Source organism: Eleginops maclovinus, chromosome 20 (genome assembly GCF_036324505.1).
Source record: "Eleginops maclovinus isolate JMC-PN-2008 ecotype Puerto Natales chromosome 20, JC_Emac_rtc_rv5, whole genome shotgun sequence".
Classification (NCBI taxonomy): Eukaryota; Metazoa; Chordata; class Actinopteri; order Perciformes; family Eleginopidae; genus Eleginops; species Eleginops maclovinus.
In genome coordinates, this window is record NC_086368.1 from 10,142,390 (window position 1) to 10,165,253 (window position 22,864).

The 22,864-nt window shown below is 41.0% G+C and overlaps 1 protein-coding gene across 3 annotated transcripts; it reads left to right on the top strand.

Annotated features, from left to right (window-relative positions):
- The first annotated feature begins 4,379 nt into the window (after positions 1-4,379).
- On the top strand, positions 4,380-15,603 carry tspan2a (tetraspanin 2a). Of its 3 annotated transcripts, XM_063909771.1 has the most exons (9): positions 4,380-4,609; positions 7,488-7,590; positions 12,760-12,857; positions 13,259-13,333; positions 13,412-13,504; positions 13,595-13,663; positions 14,386-14,469; positions 14,638-14,706; positions 14,819-15,603. In XM_063909771.1, exons 1-8 carry the CDS (start codon positions 4,541-4,543, stop codon positions 14,701-14,703), a joined length of 657 nt encoding a protein of 218 aa, XP_063765841.1. In that variant the 5' UTR covers positions 4,380-4,540; the 3' UTR covers positions 14,704-14,706; positions 14,819-15,603. The 3 variants fall into 3 exon arrangements, with proteins under 3 accessions (XP_063765841.1, XP_063765840.1, XP_063765842.1); XM_063909770.1 differs by having other exon boundaries at positions 14,638-15,603; XM_063909772.1 differs by lacking the exon at positions 7,488-7,590 and having other exon boundaries at positions 4,435-4,609; positions 14,638-15,603.
- Positions 15,604-22,864: the final 7,261 nt, after the last annotated feature.

Here is a 22,864-nt window from a genome sequence, read left to right on the forward strand (position 1 = left end):
TTTTTGGGAGAGTGCAGCCTAACTCTCCACTTCAGGATGCACAATCAGGTAGGGTCGTGGAAAAAAAAAACTAGCGCAGTTACAGTAAAACGAGGCAGTGGCCTGAGGCAGCCTCTAGCCTCCACTAGCCTCCATGCAAGCTAAGCATCAAAGTTACGTTTTGTATTGAAAAGAAGTAAATAACATGTGACAATTAAACAAAGAGAAAAAAATACTTAAGTAAAACGTCTAATTGTTTCTCTCATTTAAAACGCAAGGGAATTGGATTTTCATCCATCCGTCCAGAAATGTCTTAAGCTAACATGTAGGCCCCTACAGCTCCCTCGTAGGCGTCTGTGTTAAAAACTTGCGGAGAATTTGTGACATGGCCGTGAGAACCCAAAATAAGTTCTGAAATGCAATCGGACTCTTCAAAGGGTTAGCAGCAGACGAGGAGGGAGGGATCGCTGCGCATCAGACAGACGCTGAAATCACAGGCGCATGCCCTTCTGCATCGGATGAGGAAGATGCCGTGCATCGGGTGGCTGCTGATGGCAGAGATAGGCATACCGCAGGTGAGGCTCTGGCTGTGCCGTTGACTCTTCTTCATAAAGACAAAGCATCAAAGTTGTTGTTTTTTATTATTGAAAAGCAGTAAATAGCCTGTGGCAATTAAATAAAGAGCCTGAAAAGACGCTGAAATCACAGGTGCATCGGATGAGGGAGGAGATGCCGTGCATCAGATGGCTGCTGATGACAGAGATGCGTGTACCGCAGCCGCAGGTGAGGAAGATGTCTCTGGATGTGCCGTTGACTCTTCTTCAACTGAGGGAGAGACCATTACGGGGCCTGAAGAAGAAATCCGGGACAGCGAGAATGTTGGGAGTGGGACTTCTTCTGATCTTGAATGCGCTGTTGATAGGCCTTCTGATCCTTACCCTAGTGACAGGGCTAATTTCCCTGTTGACATCTCTGACAGTGATGTTAAGAGATCGATTATAAAGCAGGGGCCATGCAAATACGAAGGCCCCTATCCGAGGGATGCTAGAGGCAGGTGCTTTTCTAAAGAGTACTATAACCGTGTGTCCAAGAAAGGTACACAGATATCACGCAAATGGTTGTGTTACTCTCCTAAAATGGATCGTGTGTATTGCCAGTGTTGTTGGTTGTTTGGTGACAGAACGTCTGTGGGCCATAATTTGGCATGGACAACCGGGATTAATGACTGGCAAGGTCTTTCGCGGAAGATCAGAGAGCACGAACATGCCCGTTGCCACTTGTCAGCCTGTGTTGTGTATGATACATGGCAGCAAAATGTAACCATCGACGAAAGGATTTCATCTGATTTCAAAAGTGAGGTTAGTTTTTGGTCAGATGTTTTAAAAAGGATTGCTGACGTTACATTAACCCTTGCGTCCTGTAACTCCGCTTTCCGTGCGCACCACGAGAAACTAGGAGAAATCAATAATGGAAACTTTCTGGCCCACATCGAACTCCTTGCGCGTTACGACCCCGTGTTGGAGAAGTTGATCAGAAGTAAAAGTAAAATCAAATACTTAAGCCCAAAAATTCAAAACGAGATGATCTCAATCATGGCACAAACTGTCTTAGACGAAATAGTGAAAGAAATCCATGAGGCAGAATTTTATTCGGTCATATTAGACACAACACAAGACATTTCCAAAGTGGATCAGCTAAGCCAAGTGCTCCGCTATGTCACGATTCCTAAAGATGACAATGATGTGCCCTCAGACGTGCAAATTCACGAGAGTTTCATGGGTTTCCATTCAGTCCACGACCAAAGCGCACACGGCTTAGAAAAAATTATTCTCGAGCTGTTAGAGATGAAAGGAATCTCGGTCAATAAATGCAGAGGACAGGGATACGATGGCGCAGCCACAATGAGCGGGGTCTACTCTGGCTTACAAAAAAGAATCTCGGATAGGGAACCAAATGCAATGTACGTTCATTGCGCTTCTCACAATCTAAATCTAGTTTTAAACGATGCGTGCCAGAATGTGGCAAAGGTGAGAGCGTACTACGATACAGTAGAGAAACTGTATGACTTCTTCAGCGCAAGCATTAAACGTTGGGAAATTTTGGAAGTGCAGTTCAAAGTGGCAGGGCAGCCAACTCTTAAACGTCTATGCCCGACACGTTGGGCATCCAGAAATGATGCGGTGCGCGCCCTTCGGTTTCGTTACCCAGACGTAATGAAAGCGCTCACTAAAATATCCCTGCTGTCCAAAAAACCCAAAGAACGCGCGGAGGCCACTGGTCTCAAAGCCAGCATGGAAAATTTTGAATTTGTGTTTCAAACGGTCATACAGGGTAAAATTCTTGAGTCAGTCCACATTGTTTCCCAACATCTCCAAAAACAAAACGTGGACATACTACAGGCAAGCCAGTATCTCTCAAGTGCGTCTGACAGCCTTGCGTCACTCAGAGGTGAATATGACAGCCTCAAAGAAGCTGCCCAAGACCTGGCCAAATTGTGGGGTATCTCTCCTGTATTTCCCGAGAAACGCAACAGGCGTACGAAAACCTATTTCGACGAATTGTGTGAGGACGAAAGGCTTACGAATGCAGAGGAGAATTTTAAAGTGTCGGTCTTCTACGCCACTTTAGACATAGTCGTTGCGCAGGTGGGTCGCAGGTTTGAAAGCATGCGAGAAGTGGCACGAAGGTTTGGGTTTTTACGCCCCGAGGAACTCATCTCGAAATCCGATGGTGAGTTATATGCATCAGCAAGTACTCTGGCTGCGCAATATAATGACGACTTATCTGCTGATTTTCCTGATCAGATCCTGTCATTTAGAAGCGCATTACTACCCGCTCTAAAAGAAATTGAACGTGGTGGGGTACAAGATTTGGCACGCACTCTCTTTGTGAAACACAGTTCCATATTGTCCAGTCTGCCTGACGTTGCCACAGCTATAAAATTGTTCTTGACCATACCCGTAACCGTTGCAACAGCAGAGAGGTCGTTTTCTAAACTAAAATTGATAAAAACATACTTGCGAAGCACTATGTCGCAAGATAGGCTACGGGGCCTAGCCATCATTTCTATAGAGAACAGGCGCGCTCGCAAGTTAGATTTAAACGGTGTGGTTAGAGACTTCGCTCATAGGTGCGCTAGGAGGAGTGCCCACATATACTCGTATCCAAAGATGTAAATGCTCTGTTTATCATCATTAATGTTACTTTTATTGCTGACTGTTGTTGCTGACTGTTTCATTGTTAGAATTATATGTAATAAATGGATTGGATAGCCTACTCTGTGTACAGAATATTAATGGGTTAACAAAACATCTATATAGGCCTATGGATTAAATGGGCATGGGATGTCAGGGGCTGAGTTGCAGCATCTTTTTCACTATTTTATGCAATCAAAACACACACACACAGGCCTATATATATATTAGGATATATATATAAAGAGAGAGAAGTAGGAGTAGGCTAGTAGTAAGGAGGCCGTGGCAGGTGGTGGTGGGGGGCCCCAGTCTAAGTACCTGCAGGGGGGCCCCAAGTGCTTGTGTTACGCCAGTGCATCGCTCATCAAAGTTTCACAAAGTTCCCTACCGGTCTCTCCGATCAGGTAGTAGAACAGTTTCACATGGAAAGATCCATGTATAGTGTAAACTCCTCCTTCCATGATTTCCAAGCCTTCGCTATGTTGCCGGTGTCCAAACATAATGTCGGTGGAGGTTTCAAACCTTCCATTTTTCACTGCCGACTGACTGGAGCGTCCTCTTCAACTCCCGCGATTTTCTTGTTAGCCGGCCCGCTAACGTTAGGTAGTTAGCTGCACCGTAGAAGTCCGTTTTTCAGCTCCGTCCTCTTTAAGTTTCCGCTGCCACCATGTTTCATTCTGCCCTGTCTCTACCCGACACAGAATGGACGATTAAAGCATATTCCAGTTTGCTTACACTGTTTATTTAAATCCGTCACTGGTTCACAACCTAGTATAACAAACTCTGTCCAGCTACCGTTCATAGGTGTCACACTCTAACAAGTCCGTGTTGAAACAAACACTACATAACAATACTAATGTTACAACACACACACACACACATACACATACACATACACACACACACACACACACACACACACACACACACACACACACACACACACACACACACACACACACACACACACACACACACTCATATGTGATGTGAAGAGATCTTGCATTTGTTGGAGTTATTTTTCTGTAACTGACATTTTGAAAAGCAATGCCTTTTAATTCTGATGTTGCCAAACCTGAAGCAGTGATGTTACAGACTGAAACGAGGCTGTTCATGTGTGTTGGGGGACCTCCCGGAGACTCCCTCGGGGGTCCCATCCCGTCCCTGAATCCCACCTTGGGTACCACACACACATGCACAGGGAGGGGCGGTGCAAGCATGGTTGTGCAGCTTTGTGCGCATGATCTGCTGTTAGGATGGTGTAGCTGTGCAGCTCTTCATCATTGCACGGTTGATATCCAGCTGGAAGAGACTCTACAGAGTAACAGCGATCAGAAATCGGGAATATCGACAAATCAGGAGGCATCATGAGCAAAGTGCAGGGAGGGATGAAATGCGTGAAATATCTGCTGTTCATTTTCAACTTCATCTTCTGGGTAAGTCCGAATCACTTCGCATGAAAACAACGTTATCGCTATTTTAAATTCATCCGAATGTTTTGCACATCGTGGCTATTTTTATTATTTTTCTCTGTTCGATTTATATTTGATTTGATACAAACAATTATTAAGCTTTGTTTGCATGCAGAAAACCTGTTAGTGCTCCATCTCAATGTCGCGTTTACTTGTTCAACACTGCAGAATATGAGACTGTGTGTTGCTTTTGTTATATATGTTTGTTGAATTAACTTGGTTTCGTTTTACGCTGGAGAACTGCGGAAGTTCATTCACCTGCTCTGTGCGAACTCCTCTCACTCTGACGGGTTCCCTAAATACTCAAAAAATTGCTTTATTGTGCTATCCATCATCTTCTTATTTAAATCCATCAAACATAAACCATTACAGCTCTTAAAGTGCTCTCTATCTGTTCAAATATTCTAATAATTAATCTGTAAACCACAAACCCTTTTAACTCTCATGCGTTATGTACTATGTATTGTACTGTAATACACACAGTGGCATGGTGCTGGGAGTGTTTGGCAGACAGGGTTAATCTGTTTTGGGAACATCATGGAGGTTTTGTGTCTGTTATGAAACATTGTGCTCAGATAAGGTTACCTTTGGCTCCAGCTGCTGTGGAGACACTTTCGATTTTTTGTGCAGTGACTTATCATCTGACATTGTGTTGGTTCGTCCTTTTAACAGTGTAGCTGATGGGAATATATGCTTGGTAAACTTTAGCTTGCAACCCTCCCACAGTTAAAACTACTATTCATTGTGAAGCTATGAAACCTCTTCCACTAAACAGTGAAAGAACGATTATTACTTTGTTTTCTGTTGTTTTTTTTTTTAAAGTAGGCAGCCACAGAATTGTTCTGTATCCCGTTGGAGGTCCTGACCCCCAGGTTGCAAACCAATATAGTGGATCTGCAACCATTAATGGACACATCGATTATGTGAATGACATACAAATGGCAGTAAAAGTAGTTTTCAGCCTGTCAAATATGGACATATTGTCCTTTTTAAACATCATATTTAACTGAATAATTGTAGCTTTGGACTGACAAAAAAAAACTAAAACATTTGAACAAATCAACTTGGATTTTAGGAACGTGGGATGGAATTTTTTTCTAGACCAAACAATTCATCGAGAAAATATTTGTTATTTGCAGTCTCAACATCAATGCCACATTATTTGTATATGATGCCACCTCAGATTGCATGATCTGCCTACATGTATTATGTTCAAAGACTCCTTTGTGTAAATTGAGCATGAGATTAGTTTGCAATGGGTTAAAATATGTCCATTAGAATAGTGATAACCAATAAATTAATAGGCTGCAACTAACAATTGTTTAGTCAACATTCTTTTGGTCAAGAAAATGTCTGAAGCAAATGACATCACAGTATTGAATGCCAAAGGTGATTTATTTAAATTGTTAGTTTTGCATGAAAAAAGTATCCAAAACTAACATATTAATTGTACCATCACACACAACAAATAAAAGCAGCACATCCTCACATGTGACATGCTGGAACTAGGCAATGTTTGGCATTTTTTCTTGAAAATGACTTAATATTCATATCAGACTCAGTCGTTGTAGATAGATGCTTGGGTTTTACTGCTAAATGATACAGTTTATAGGATCTTGACGGCTGCATTGACTCTCTGTAAAGCGATCTCTTGTGTCTCGGACACACAGCGGCCTCTTTGTCTCGGAGTTTGGGGACTGAGAGCAGAGCTGTTTTGGCCCGGGCCAAAAGAGGCGTACAGTACTACGCTGTAATTTTGGGGTGCAGAGCCAAGCAAGCAGCCGATGCCAGTGTGAGTTACATCACCAGGCACTGTGAGGCTGGCACAGCCGGTGGCTGAAATGCATCATGGGAGATTGACCATTGATGCTATGATGTTAAGATCTGATAATATGATGGTCCATCTGCTGTCTTCCTTCTACAATAATTGTTGCTCTTACCTAGTTGGTGTGTTTTCCTCCCAGAATATGTTATTTTTATAAGATTCATGGTTAAAAATAAAAAGATTGATGTGATAATTTATTATCAGATATCTAATCTGTTCTGTAAGAAGAAGCTCAAGAAACATTAAGGTTTGTTAGTTATTTAAATGATTTGTTCAGGACTTATTGTGTATAATGTTGTAAAACTCAACTGTATTGTTGTAAAGCAAACTTATAATATAAAATAACCACCAATACACCCATTTTGTAGCTAAAGTGCTTTCATGTTATTCATAGGATTCAAGAAATGTATTCACATTTGGTATTAAAACCCTTCATATGTATAAATGTGAAACATTAGCAGTTTACACGTAAAGATTTTCCTGCTTGGTTTATTTCTGATCAAACTCACTCAGGCACGATGTCGCAGTGTTGAGAAAAACTTCAGACATGATTTCTTTTCTTAATTTACATTCAATTGAACTTAATAAACAAGGTTTTTAAAGATATGTCATAGCAAAAGAAACGTTTTCCTGGCTTTACGTGCAGCTTGTTATCTGTTTGAGAGTCTAAACAAGTCTTAAAGTCTCTCTAAAGAGCTGATGCATTAACATTTTTGGCAGCAGTTTGTTCAGAATAAACAGAAGAAAAAAGGGACAGTGGGCACCAGTAGCCACTTAACTGAGGAGACAAAGATGAGAGCAGCCCATACAGAATATTAATCAACAGAAGACCCAAAGATAAAAACTAGAGGGGCCTCAATGTTTAACTGTTAAGGGATTTCTGAGAAACATCTCATCAAACCAGAGACGTCAGTTAAATCTGCAAAATAATCAGGGTCCACATTTCAAGGGGGTTCAAACACTGTTTATTAATATCCTGCTACAGTGAGTAATTATGACCTGTATATGGTTTCTCAGCTGTCAGGCCTGCTGGTGCTGGCGGTGGGACTCTGGCTCAGGTTTGACCCCAACACAGTCAAGCTGCTGACAGGTGACGGAGCCCCTGACACCTTCTTCATAGGTACGTCCTCCAATCACACCCTACATCTACAGCCACATGGTGCCAGATAACAAAATAACATGCTTCAAGTTGTTTATTTATTTTAGTGTAGTAAAGAGTTTATTTTGTCTTGATTTTCTTAAGCAAGTGAAGACATTTTAATAACTCAGCAGCGCAAATTCTTATGTCAACAATGCAAGTATGGGCTGCAGCTACTGAAGCTAAGTAATATTATGAGGAATTTAAAGTCATTGTGGATGTTATTAGCCGCAATTTAACTCAAATTTGAAGATGTGTCTTGAAAAATTGAAACGCAAAGTTGCTGATAATTTTCCTTTTCAAGCCATTGAACATAGATTGACTTCTTGATATAAAAAGTATCAAATGTAAGTCGGTAAAACATGATCAAAAATAGAATTTCCTAGATATTAACACACATTTTCAGGAATAAAATAAACACTATTCAGGTGAACAAGAACAAGCTTCAGAGAACAAAGGGCAGAGTCAGATTTCATGATGTAATAATGGTTTCACAAACATCCCGCTGGGATTCCCCTCCACCATTTTAACTGGAGAACCTTCCAGGAGCCGCAGGTGTTGTTGAGCGGTAATGAACGCTTAACAGGCACATCCTACCAGTAATGTATCGTGATGTTTCAACACTTCCTCCTCACAACCCAACTCACTATTCTAAGTGGTTAAGTCACCATTCCTATCCTCACGTATTAGGCCCAAATCATCGGATGTGCCACACCACTGCAAAGTGTCCACTCACTAACATATAATGGTGCTGAGAGGAAGTGAAAGAGCACATGTCAAACCGTTATTGACATGCACCATTAGCGGTAGTGCTCTGTTTTATGGGTTATGGAGAGAATTGCTCATGTTTTACAGATATTGATTCGATTTTCCTCCCTCTGGAGAAATACAAAATGATCAATCAGAGATGCTCAGGCAGCGACAAATGGACCTGAACCTCAAACTGATTAATGAACAGCCCCATGCAGCACTTTGTACTCAGGTTACTTTTGATTGAGCTAAAAGAAACTAAAAACATTAAAAGATAAAGAGTGGACAAACACCCTTCAGTGTGTGGTATTGCACACAATAGGCTTCTCTCTTTCTCTCCCTCTACGTAGGAGCGGATGATTAGAATGAAGCCTATTCTTGTAACTCCCGTTTAGATCATGCCCTAAAATGGTGACTTCACTTCATCAGTGCTCTGCTCTGCTCTCATGGAGCTGGCTGCCTCCCTGAGGAGAGGAGCAGCATGTTGGGTGGGGCAGGTGACAGGAGGATATCTCCTTTAGGACCATGATACTGCACCATAGAGGACAACTTGGTAAGAAATAAAACTAAAACAAAGTTTCCTGTGGAAATGTAAAAGGGGAAAGGCGGAGTCAAATACAGCCTTAATAATATTACTGTAAATATGTAACACCCAATATAAACTGGACGTAGATGCAGTCATGCGAGATATTATTCGAGAAATTACTGAAGTAAAACTCACTTGTGTTCCCACAGTTGCTCATCAGTTTATGCAAAGTACTGCGGGTGACATCCTTTTCGTTCAGCTTGGTAGAGTTTGACATGCAAATATCACAGAGCGGTCACACATTTTTAATCGGTGCCTTAACAGTAATCTTCCTTGCACATTTCAGCAGGAAATACTTGAATATTTACTCAACTTAAGTTACAGGTATTTGCAAATAGGACTGTACATACACAGATAACATCACTTTTTAATATGTGCTGATCAATCTGTTAGATTAATGTCAATGTTTCCGCAGCGTTAACTTTTAAAAACTGCTCACTCATCACTACATCAATAATAATAATCCAGTACAGTATAATAAACACTAAAAGGGGGAAAACTCCATGTAAGAGCCAATTAAGCACACAGTCGTATTTAGGGAAAATGTTTATTAAAACGGCCACTACACTACATTTATATATATTAAAAGTATTTTTTCTGAATACGAATTCCTGTCTGTGTTGAACTGCCCTTGTTCTAATGGTAGACTGCAGCAGATGATAGCAGAGATATCCCTTTATCTATATTGCTGAGAGATCCTGCAGAATACGTCTAACAGAGGTGCCTACATCAACCTCCAGCACTGAGACTGAACAGAGGGACATAACAAGGGGAAAGTGGAAGCATTCCCTGTGGCTGAATCATTTTCCATGCTGTCACCTTGTTGCTCTCTGCGACCTGCATGTAAACAGCCATTATGTGCATTAATCAGATAGAGACTGCGAGATATAAACACTAATACGTTTCGCTTCATGCGACCAGCTTTAACAAGGAGGCTGCGTTCTGCTGGTTTCTCTACAAGTGTTTAAAGCAGCAGTCTGCTCTGTGTACACTGTACAGTAGAAGCTTGGCCCATTATATTTTCCATTGCTAACCCTCCGCTTTAAAGCAGTGTATCCCTCGTTTCCTGCCCCCTTCAGCTATCCACCTCATTTTCACCTCCTGTTTTGTTCAACCACAGGAAAACAACAGCTTGCAATCCCCCCCCCCCATGTGGATTAATTAAATTGCTGCAATGGTTGCTGTCTATGTCACGGAGAAGACCCTTAGCGTGGACCCTGGGGACCGAGCTGGTGTATAGTTACAGTGTGAAGGGCTCCGTAGTGAGGGCTGGGAGCTGAGGAGCAGACCAGACCGGGAGGTGACGACATTCAGGCTCGAGGGGAGCGGGGATGGCTGGGGGATGTAGTCTAAATCTGCAGCTATCAAACACACAAAAATGAGATTATCTACCACACAGATATCATCTGTTGTGCTGCTGTACCCTGCAGGACCATGGATGCACAATGTCTGAGTAATTAGAAATAACAGCATCAAAAGTCTAAAACCAGAAGCTTTGTTTCTCAGTAGACTGCATCAGCTTGAATTCTAATTCTAATGGTGATACTGCAGAGAGTCTAGCTGCACCTCTGAGACATTGATGACGATTTCAGATATTTGCAGCTCGCCTGAAGCAGCACAGAGTCCAGCGTCTTGTTTTGCTCAACACACTCAGAGGGACAGCAGATGGTATTCATTTTCAGACTGAGCTTTCAGTTATTCGACTGCCTCAATATGCTCTTATACATCTTCAAACCCCCAAAATGTTGAGCTTTTATGTTCATTTTTAGACACAATGATCAGGACATGCACTCATCTCTCACTTATGATTCACCCAGAGGAGGAAAAATGAAATACTATTTTAGTTCTGTTTGTGTTAAAGATTCTTTTTTCATCTCGATTCAAAGCTTTAATATTTACAAGTATCTGGACTGAAGGAGTGGGCTCATAATCACACTGAAATGTGGGAGGTGGTTCAGAGCTTTCAGGCTTCTCAAAGAGTTTCCGCCTACACTTTTCTGCTGGAAGTCAAACAGTCCTTTTATAAATCATGTGACAACAAAGACTTGGTATCATGATGCCGACTGCAGTTGAAGCTGCAAACTGCAAGTGTGCTACAGAACACACTGGGATAAGATTTGAGTCCTTCAGGATATAAAACTGCTCTATCATAAACATTTCTATTTTCTCCTTATTTCAATGACTAATCTACAGTGGGGCAAAAAAGTATTTAGTCAGCCACCAATTGTGCAAGTTTTCCCATTTAAAAAGATGAGAGAGGCCTGTAATTTTCATCATAGGTATACCTCAACTATGAGAGACAGAATGAGAAAAAAAAATCCAGAAAATCACATTGTAGGATTTTTAATGAATTAATTGGTAAATTCCTCGGTAAAATAAGTATTTGGTCACCTACAAACAAGCAAGATTTCTGGCTCTCACAGACCTGTAACTTCTTCTTTAAGAGGCTCCTCTGTCCTCCACTCGTTACCTGTATTAATGGCACATTTTTGAACTCGTTATCAGTATAAAAGACACCTGTCCACAACCTCAAACAGTCATACTCCAAACTCCACTATGGCCAAGACCAAAGAGCTGTCAAAGGAGACCAGAGACAAAATTGTAGACCTGCACCAGACTGGGAAAACTGAATCTGCAATAGGTAAGCAGCTTGGTGTGAAGAAATCAACTGTGGGAGCAATTATTAGAAAATGGAAGACATACAAGACCACTGCTAATCTCCCTCCATCTGGGGCTCCACGCAAGATCTCACCCCGTGGGGTCAAAATGATCACAAGAACGGTGAGCAAAAATCCCAGAACCACACGGGGGGACCTAGTGAATGACCTGCAGAGAGCTGGGACCAAAGTAACAGAGGCTACCATCAGTAACACACTACGCCGCCAGGGACTTAAATCCTGCAGTTCCAGACGTGTCCCCCTGCTTAAGCCAGTACATGTCCAGGCCCGTCTGAAGTTTGCTAGAGGGTATTTGGATGATCCAGAAGAGGATTGGGAGAATGTCATATGGTCAGATGAAACCAAAATAGAACTTTTTGGTAAAAACTCAGCTCGTCGTGTTTGGAGGAGAAAGAATGCAGAGTTGCATCCAAAGAACACCATACCTACTGTGAAGCATGGGGGTGGAAACATCATGCTTTGGGGCTGTTTTTCTGCAAAGGGACCAGGACGACTGATCCGTGTAAAGGAAAGAATGAATGGGGCCATGTATCGTGAGATTTTGAGTGAAAACCTCCTTCCATCAGCAAGGGCACTGAAGATGAAGCGTGGCTGGGTCTTTCAGCATGACCATGATCCCAAACACACCGCCAGGGCAACGAAGGAGTGGCTTCGTAAGAAGCATTTCAAGGTCCTGGAGTGGCCTAGCCAGTCTCCAGATCTCAACCCCATAGAAAATCTTTGGAGGGAGTTGAAAGTCCGTGTTGCCCAGCGACAGCCCCAAAACATCACTGCTTTAGAGGAGATCTGCATGGAGGAATGGGCCAAAATACCAGCAACAGTGTGAAAACTTTGTGAAGACTTACAGAAAACGTTTGACCTCTGTCATTGCCAACAAAGGGTATATAACAAAGTATTGAGATGAACTTTTGTTATTGACCAAATACTTATTTTCCACAATCATTTGAAAATAAATTCATTAAAAATCCTTCAATGTGATTTTCTGGATTTTGTTTTCTCATTTTGTCTCTCATAGTTGAGGTATACCTATGATAAAAAGTACAGGCCTCTCTCATCCTTTTAAATGGGAGAACTTGCACAATTGGTGGCTGACTAAATACTTTTTTGCCCCACTGTATCTACTTTTCCTCTCCTCAGCCGTGTACATCCTTCTTGGTGCAGGAGGCCTGATGATGATCGTAGGGTTCTTCGGTTGTTTTGGGGCTGTACGAGAGTCTCAGTGTCATCTTGCATCGGTGAGTTTGTGTGCTTTAAAGTGTTCCTATTCTGGTATATTAAACATGAACTCAATGTGAATCAATCCCTCTAATTTGTAACTTATAATGGTCTCTAATTACTACATTTCCTTGTTATTTCTATGAAGTTCCATGGAAAAATCTATGTGTAATTTGGTTCCAATTATAGGCCAAACAGACTTTAATTTGCATGGTGATTGGTTTAATTCATCCTAATTATTGCCAGGGTAAGCAAGAGTTTTTAAATGAGTGCACATTAGGTGAAAACAATAGAAAATGTGTCTGCTAATAACATACTAAATTTCTTGTAATTATCTAGGAAATCACAGGGAAAAGATTGATCTATAAAATGAAGTGATGCAAAATGAGTATAAGACATTAATGAGCCTTCTGCTCTACAGTTCTTCGCTTGCCTTCTGATAATCTTTGGAGCAGAGATCGCCGCTGGTGTGTTTGGATTCATAAATAAGGAACAGGTACAACACTTAAATGATTCATTATAATAATCCGATTGTAGCATATTTTAAAAATGTAACAACTGATCTTTTCTTTAGATTGTTGAAGAAGTCCAAAAGTTTTACAGCAGCTCAATTGCTGACATCTCCAATCCAAATGACACCGCAATCGCAGTAATTTACCACCAAACTGTGAGTAAGACCCCTCCTCCTTCATATGATTGAGTGTCAGTAAACCATAACAGCGTCACCATTTTTTCAAATGTTGTTTTTTATTCACAGCTAAACTGTTGTGGAGGCTCCACATCCGACACGTCTATCGCATTGTGTGCAGAGGCCGAGAACACCCAGGTAACCCGCCTGCTATAAGACTTTAGACCCACAGGGGGGCAGTATAGCACTGATTTAGATCAAACCATCTGCAGTCATGGATCACAGATGTAAAATGATCCACAGCAGGCTTGTGTTTGGTACCTATAAGCAGAGGTGGAAAAAGTTCTCAGATCTTGTATTGAGTAAAAGTAGGAGTACCAGAGTGTAGGAATACTCTGTTACAAGTAAAAGTCCTGCAATAAAATGTTATTCAAGTAAAAGTACAAAAGTGTTAGCATCAAAATATACTTAAAGTGCAAAAAGTAAAAATATTCATTGTGCAGATTTCGATTGTCGATTTCAGAATAATATATATGATATGTTTTGATTATAATTATTGGTGCATTAAAGTGTCATCAAAGCTGGTAAAGGTGCAGCTAGTTGTAATGACTTTATATACTGCAGAGTAGCTTGTGGATTTACTCCAGGTGAAACTAAAGTCTGATTTAAGTGTTGATTATATTTCGCATCATTAATCCAAATCTGTAAAGTAACTAAAAGTATCAAATAAATGTAGTGGAGTAAAAGTACACGATTTACCTCTGAATTGTAGTGGAGTAGAAGTACAGATTAGCACACAATTGAAATACTCAAGTACAAGTACCTCAAAATTGTACTTAAGTACAGTACTTGAGTAAATCTACTTAGTTACTCTACACCACTGCCTATAAGTAAAAATATGTGTTTATTCCCATCTTTAGGACTGTCTCACTGCAATAACAGACTTCTTCAATGAAAAGCTGCATATTATTGGATACATTGGGATTGGGATAGCAGGAGTAATGGTGAGACTTGCAAATCATTGAATATAACTTTATCAATCATTTCCCCAGTATACAATAACTTCTATCAATTTTCCCTCACCGGCAATTTGATGGCTATACTGGGTTGTGCAACTTTACACGAAGATCCATAATTGTTTTAACATTTCCCAAAAATGTGTCTGATTTCAGGTCATAGGGATGATCTTCAGCATGGTTCTGTGTTGTGCCATCAGAAACAACAGGGAGGTTATTTAGATGGTGAGTCCCACCCAACCAGCGAGCCAACTACAGCCTCACTGATCTCTTGCTCATCAAGACATCTGCATAAAGATGGAAAACCCCAAAGTTACATTTCATGTAATTTCTCTAGTCCATAGGGATCTGGTGGGGGAGGTCAGTGAATATCACAAAGAGAGAATACAATACATCCCAGTTGTCCACGGGCCAAAAATTCAACACAATACGCTGGATCGCAACCTGCACACCTCACCTCCACCAGCACTGAGTGAAAAAGATGTGTTTTCTTTTTTTTCCTGTAAAACAAGTTTAGCTTTTGGCACGACTCTGAGACATCCCGGAGTTTTAACATCTTTTTGTTACATGACGCACTACAAAAAGCCTTTTCAGACACAAGAATGTTGTGACTGCTGTAAATATGGACAGCTATTTTATGCAATTGCTGTTAACATTATTTATTGTGCCCTTTTTATGTAACCAATACTACTGTGTGCTTATATGTTTTGAGGACTAGCCTACCTTTCCCGAGTAAAGTTCCACGACGTGCCTATCTTGTCACTAAATTTGCATATTTAGTCCCCTGCCACCACTCTCAAGTATTTCTACTTTAAAGCACAAAGGAGGAAGTGAAGATATGATATTCAATGGGTTAGGGAAGGTCTGATGATAAACTGCCTTTCTGCGAATCTCCAAACGTATCCAAAAGGTCCTGAGTAACAGAGATGGAGCTCTTCTGGAACGCGTGTGAACTGTAACAGTGAGCTAGTTTGCATTTTGTGTGAATTATTTTGGATGTAAATTGTGTTGGTGTGCCTTGTGAATTATAGAATAATATAGTTTATGCCATATTGTTATCCGTAATAAATATAAATAAATACTGGGTGCTTTTAATAAAATGAGTGGTTTTCTGCCTTTAAAGTGCCTGAAATGCAAGTTTTTTCTCAATGCAGCACAATGCTTAACGGTTAAATGATGCTGAAAACAAATAAACCACCCTCAACAATAGGGCCTCTTGACACATTACATTAGTGTGACAAAATATTATATTCAAGAGGCCTTGATACTTACTAAAATGCATTAGTTAGGCTGCCATTTATATATATTTCGTACCAAAAATCCTTTTTTTTGTGACCAACTCTTTGCGGTTTTCTAGTAGCCCTTACAGACCTACACATGCAGGTACAAAATACTGTATGTGAATTAGAATACAAAAAGAAAGAGAAAAAAATAGTCCCTTTCCCACACCACCCCATCCCTCCGCTCTTGCCAGGTTAGAAAATCATACATGATACTTGTTAGCAATCATCTGAGTGTATCTATTCACACATTTTAGCATAACAATGCATAGCCCACACTTTAAGAAAAATAAAATGCCACCTTTTTAAACTAAGTTGGCATTGAGTCTTCTCCTAATCATCTTCCATTTCATCAAGGTGTGCATGTAAAATCATATTTTATATGAAGAATATGACCAGATTAGCAGCTCTCTTAAAAGCCTCTGGTGTTTCTCCTTTAGCATTGCTTAGTATTATGACTATTGAAGCTATGTTTGTCACATTAAAAGGTTTTGTTCCAGCCTTTGTTAGAGGGGCTGCATGGCGTTATCTCAGTTTAAACCAGGGGTACGGTCGAATAGTCATTAAATCAGCTCCTATCGTCTATTCCTACTATTCATTGACCTTTGAGTGAAACGTAACGGGGTTAAGGAATAGTGAATAGGAGAACTCAAAAGGACTTAGGAAAAGAGAGTGCGGTGCTTTGAGAATCCGACTGCACTTATATGGGGAGCCGTTTGTAAAGCGGCTCACGCTGAAAATAACAGCAACATTTTGTCACATTTAGCTTCAAACAATGTTTAAAAAACTGGTGTGAATTTTTGAGAGTCATTCTTTTGCACATTTACAACAATATTTGTCAACTTAGCGATATTTTAAATATTTAAATCCAAATGTTAAATGTTAAATCTAAATGCTAAATCTAAATCTAAATTTAAATGTTACATTTAAATGTAAAATCTAAATCTAAATCTAAATGTTTCGGGTGAAACTAAATATTTAGCCAATATGCAAATTCAAATGCCGGTAACAGGAAGTACCAAAATAAAAGCTCGAGGAGGTCAGTGTGTTTATAGTGGCAAATAACGAATAAAACTCACCTTATCTGGGGAAATTGACTCTTGGACATGGATTATCGTGATAATAACTACCTAAAATAACAAACACGGTTGGAGAAACTTTATTTGAAGAGTACTGTGAGTTTTTAGTGTCACTTTTATGAAGTGTGCCGGACTTATGACCTGTAGCCACTACAGCCAGCCACAAGGGGGCTCACTCACCATGACTGATCTGTCATCCTACACCCGCGCTCCTCCACCCGGTACACTGTACTGTCGGCCGTGGTCGCGCCGCAAACATGACTGAATCTTTAACTGAGAACATCTGCAGAGCCGTTCTGGCGGCAATACAGAATATGTCGACAGCGACGGCAACCGCCACAGGCCACCTCGGTAAGTATGCTTTCCAAATCACGTATCATTGGATGCTTGTCAAGGCTAACTTAACTAAACTAGCTAACGGTAGCCAGTAGAGATTTGCTACTAGCGCCAATGCACTTTATGTGTAGCACATATGTTTCTATAAACAGTAAAACTCACACCGGTAAGTGACGCCGTGGGACGAACTCGTGAGCTGAAAAACAATGTGTGTAAATGTGAGTTAAAGATTACGTGAAGATGTTCTGAGCAGCAAAGCATAAATTATATCATTTAGTGTCACAGCTAACGGAGTGTTTCATTCTGCCCTGTCTCTACCCGACACAGAATGGAGGATTAAAGCATATTCCAGTTTGCTTACACTGTTTATTTAAATCCGTCACTGGTTCACAACCTAGTATAACAAACTCTGTCCAGCTACCGTTCATAGGTGTCACACTCTAACAAGTCCGTGTTGAAACAAACACTACATAACAATACTATTGTTACATCCTTTTTCTTTTCCTTTTGTAGTGTGATATATTATTCAACAGTCTTACTTCACTAACACCACCTAACTGTAAACCTAAACCATGTCACTTTATTTGTATCTTCTGCTAACAATAAACACATGACCAAATAAAAATGTGTTCCTGATCAATGTTGAAAATAAATCTTCTCCCTGTGACATCTCAAAACAATATTGTACAAATAACATTTAACAATGCTTTCCAACATTTACTCCTTTTTTTTTTCCCTTTTATTATTTTCAGTGTCCTTATACCACAGTTCAGCCTGCATAGTCCTTCAGGTACCCTGGCCTAACAGCTGCTTGACCAGATTTGGTAGTTACAGTCTGTTGTGTGTCACCCACGACTCTGTCAGGGGTTGCAACAGTCTCTGGTGTTGTGTGAGTTTCTTCAGTCACTGTGTGGTTCGCCACACTGGGTGCTGTGCCCTGGTCCCATCTTAGGTGACGTCGATTCCTCCGAAGAACACCTCCAGTGTCCAGCTGTACTGCATAGGACCTGTGGTCCACAGGATTCACCACCGTAGCCTTTCTCCAGACTGTGTGGGGATCAAAAGGCTGTATTCTAACACGGTCTCCCCGTTTCAGTGTATCCATGTCCTTGGCTGTCCTGTTGAAGTATTTGGCTTGTCTCCTTTGCCTGTCAATCAGTTCTCGTGTTGTTTGTTTTACCTCTGGCTGCAGAAGACTATCCCTTGTTGGTAGTAGGGTTCTGGTTCTCCTACACAGCAGTCTCTGAGCTGGGCTTGTCTTTAGTCCTTTATGTCTCCAAAGTTACATGTGCTGGCTAACACTCTGAGATCAGTTACATATGTATCAATGTTTTCATCCCGTCCTTGATTTCTCATGAAAAAAACGATACCTTTCTACTGTCTCATTTACCTTAGGGTTGCAATGTTCATCAAATTTTCCAATCAGTACACTGAGTTTCCTCCTGGGAGAAGTCACATCGCTCATCAAAGTTTCATAAAGTTCCCTACCGGTCTCTCCGATCACGTAGTAGAACAGTTTCACTCTTACATCCTCTGCCGCCTCAGGCATGGAAAGATCCATGTATAGTGTAAACTCCTCCTTCCGTGATTTCCAAGCCTTCGCTATGTTGCTGGTGTCCAAACACAATGTCGGTGGAGGTTTCAAACCTTCCATTTTTCACTGCCGACTGACTGGAGCGTTCTCTTCAACTCCCGCGATTTTCTTGTTAGCCGGTCCGCTAACATTAGCTAGTTAGCTGCACCGTAGAAGTCCGTTTTTCAGCTCCGTCCTCTTTAAGTTTCCGCTGCCACCATGTTTCATTCTGCCCTGTCTCTACCCGACACAGAATGGACGATTAAAGCATATTCCAGTTTGCTTACACTGTTTATTTAAATCCGTCACTGGTTCACAACCTAGTATAACAAACTCTGTCCAGCTACCGTTCATAGGTGTCACACTCTAACAAGTCTGTGTTGAAACAAACACTACATAACAATACTATTGTTACACGGAGGTCCGGGCTTTCCCACACATAGACCATTGTGTGGCGCGGCGCCACAGAATCACCATCGAGCGCCACGAATAGATTCCTAATTTGTTTTGTTTTTTTCAACGCGATAATTTGCGATCGCTATTGTAGGGCTGGAATCACGCTAGCAACCCCCCCCCTGGCCTTTACTCACAAGATAAAACTGTTCTCTGCTCGGCTAGAGAGAGTTATGCTGATGGAGGACAGAGGCAGTCACAAAGACATTTCATTTAATGTTAATAAGGTACCAGTGTGCGTACTGTAAAAAAGCATAAAATGTATCTCTCTTTGTTTCTACATTTTCCTGCTTTTTTGTGTTTTGACAATCACATCCGTCTATGGCACCATGAACAACCAATGTCCACCTAATCAACTTATGATTTCCGTCTACATGCCATATGAAATTTGGATGTGGGACAGAGTATACTCGCCAAACTATTGCTTTTCTTCTCCTGGCTAAGACACCAATTGGGTCCATCCTTCGCAGTGAATCTCTTACACGTTGTCTTTGAACCACAATGTTTTTGGAGCGGAGATGCCCCATAAGCATCACTTCTCCAACATTTGGGTGTTCAGTTTTTATTTGTGACACTTCAAGATCCAATTGTTGATCACTGATGCTCTTAAATTTTGACGTTGGGATATTATAGTCTTGCAGTAACTTGTAGAAAATTGGCCTCGAGATTGAAAGAATAGATGCCGCTTCTGTAAAGGTGGTTTTCAGTGAAAGAACATTTTCAAGCTCCTCTTTGGAAATCTGATGTCTTCCTTGGTAGTCATTCTAGAACACAGCAAAGAATATGACATTTGGCATGTTTCTATAACAAACAAGGGTTATTCAAGAGAGAATTATAGACATTATAACAGATGAGCATTCACATCCACTCATTATCTTTCTGACTGAAGAGAATTATAGATTGTACTGTACGTTTATTTAAGGAATGTTTAACTAAATAAAATGGACAATCAAAAGATGAGAGGTTACTGAGAGGTAAATGAGAAGTAAATCAAACAAATATGAACATGAATATTAATGAGTACTTACTGACCGACAGGTCACTGGAGCAAGGTCTGTTGCTAGTAAAGGTATGGTAGCGCTTGAGCTGGAACCCTGAGGAGTTTTAAAATACAAACAAAATACCAAAGACGTTATTATCTTGTCACATGTTAGTGTTGTGTAAAATATGCCACCATGATTGGAACCAACACGGAAACATTACACCACACAGAAAACAAACAGCCAGCTAGGTTACATGAGTATGAAAGTATACCGAGCGGTATGACGTCCCAGTGGAGGTGGTGGGTGTGGCTGGCCCAGATGTAAGAGCTCCTGCGGTCACGTGACTTTTGGTTGGGAGCCACCATTTTGGCAGTCAACATGACCACCGGTGCCAGTGTTTTCTTACCGAGCGAGTATACTTCTCATTTTAATTCAAGTGAAATTCGGCTTTATAGTACAAAATTAGAGAGATTAAATATAAGCGACCCATATAATTCACCCGGTGTGCTTTTCAAGAGCATAACCTCCTGCTCTGAAGACGATGTACCCGACTTGCGCTACGCAGACATCCACAGCTATCTTGTAAGCTTTCCATCAGTGTACTCAGGAGACTCCCTCAGAGCGTACAAAAGCTTGGAGGCTTACAAATGGTGTCAGTCCGGCTTCGTAAACAACATTCAACTGTGGAGTCTTACATCCAAAAACTTCGGCATCATCACTGCAAGGGTAAGTATTAAATTATTCCAGTTTGATAGGCAGTGTCACGTTAGCATTGTTTGTTTATTAGCTTGGCTAGCTACGGAAGTGTCACGTTAGCATGTTTTTTAGCTTGGATAGCTACTGCAGTGCATCTGTAACTTGCTAGTTTGTATTTTTGATCGTACTCAACCAAAGTGGCTGGCGTTTTTTACCTTTATTTATCTGTTTTGGAATTTCATATAGGTTAATCACTCCCAAAGGCTTAATGAAAGTCAACTAAAGCCATGGGTGGTGGTGGTACAAGCTAACTTGCTAACTGGCTAGGCTGCGCCAGAGCCACACTTGTTGAGTTAAAAAGGGACATCACAGTGTCCGTTAGCTATAATAACTGGGTGCTACTTCTTAAATTAAACTAATTAAATTTAATTAAGCTGACCAGAAACTTTTTGTAGCATTGTACTGTATTCCTTCACCCACCTGATATGAAGTGATCACTGCATAAGCGAAAGCCAACGGCCGGGGGGTCCCATCTTTCAGTCTTTTTCTGAAGGCTCCTGGCTCTTTTAATCGCTCCAATCCACTTCTCCCTCCTCTCCGCGTCTTTAGGAATGCGATAATACGATACACCTTTCTTTTTCCCACGCCTATTTGTGCAACCTGGTGCACAGCAGTTATCCACCATCCTTGACAGTCTGCCAGTGCCTGTCAATTTACTGCCGCGATGACTGCCAAAATGGCTGCCCCTGTCGTATCTCGTCACGTGACCAGCATATATGACATCATCTGCAGGAGCTCTATAGTATCTGGTGGGAGCCTGAAGAGACATTAGCAAAATATTAGCAGCATTATCTTTCATGTGTTTTTAATGTTTATACGCCCAGCAGTCAAAAACCACGGATGTGATTGACAAAGGACAGCTGTGACGCTAAATGATATAATTTATGCTTTGCTGCTCAGAACATCTTCACGAAATCTTTAACTCACATTTACACACATTGTTTTTCAGCTCATGAGTTCGTCCCACGGCGTCACTTACCGGTGTGAGTTTTACTGTTTATAGAAACATGTGCTACACATAAAGTGTATTGGCGCTAGTAGCAAATCTCTACTGGCTACCGTTAGCTAGTTTAGTTAAGTTAGCCTTGACAAGCATCCAATGATACGTGATTTCAAAAGCATACTTACCGAGGTAGCCTGTGGCGGTTGCCGTCGCTGTCGACATATTCTGTATTGCCGCCAGAACGGCTCTGCCGATGTTCTCAGCTAAAGATTCAGTCATGTTTGCGGCGCGACCACGGCCGACAGTACAGTGTACCGGGTGGAGGAGCGCGGGTGTAGGATGACAGATCAGTCATGGTGAGTGAGCCCCCTTGTGGCTGGCTGTAGTGGCTACAGGTCATAATTCCGGCACCCTTCATAAAAGTGACACTAAAAACTCACAGTACTCTTCAAATAAAGTTTCTCCAACCGTGTTTGTTATGTTAGGTAGTTATTATCACGATAGTCCATGTCCAAGAGTCAATTTCCCCAGATAAGGTGAGTTTTATTCGTTATTTGCCACTATAAACACTGACCTCCTCGAGCTTTTGTTTTGGTACTTCCTATTACCGGCATTTGAATTTGCATATTAGCTAAATATGTAGTTTCACCCGAAACATTTAGATTTAACATTTAGATTTAGATTTAACATTTAGATTTAGATTTAGATTTAACATTTAGATTTAGCATTTAGATTTAACATTTGGATTTAAATATTTAAAATATCTCTAAGTTGACAAATATTGTTGTAAATGTGCAAAAGGGTGACTCAAAAATTCACACCAATTTTTTAAACATTGTTTGAAGCTAAATGTGACAATGTTGCTGTTATTTACAGCGTGAGCCGCTTTACGAACGGCTCCCCATACACTTACACTATACCACGTATTTATGATGAGGGACGTTACCAATGTGCGTCTGCTGTGGGGAACTAGTTTCTAT

What these genes read in the sequence shown, in the direction of transcription:
- tspan2a (XM_063909770.1), top strand. Translation starts at nt 4,541, where the DNA reads ATGAGCAAAGTGCAGGGAGGGATGAAATGCGTGAAATATCTGCTGTTC. An exon ending in TTTTCAACTTCATCTTCTGG is followed by an intron (nt 4,610 to 7,487) that starts GTAAGTCCGAAT and finishes ATGGTTTCTCAG; the next exon opens with CTGTCAGGCCTGCTGGTGCT. An exon ending in TTGGGATAGCAGGAGTAATG is followed by an intron (nt 14,470 to 14,637) that starts GTGAGACTTGCA and finishes GTCTGATTTCAG; the next exon opens with GTCATAGGGATGATCTTCAG.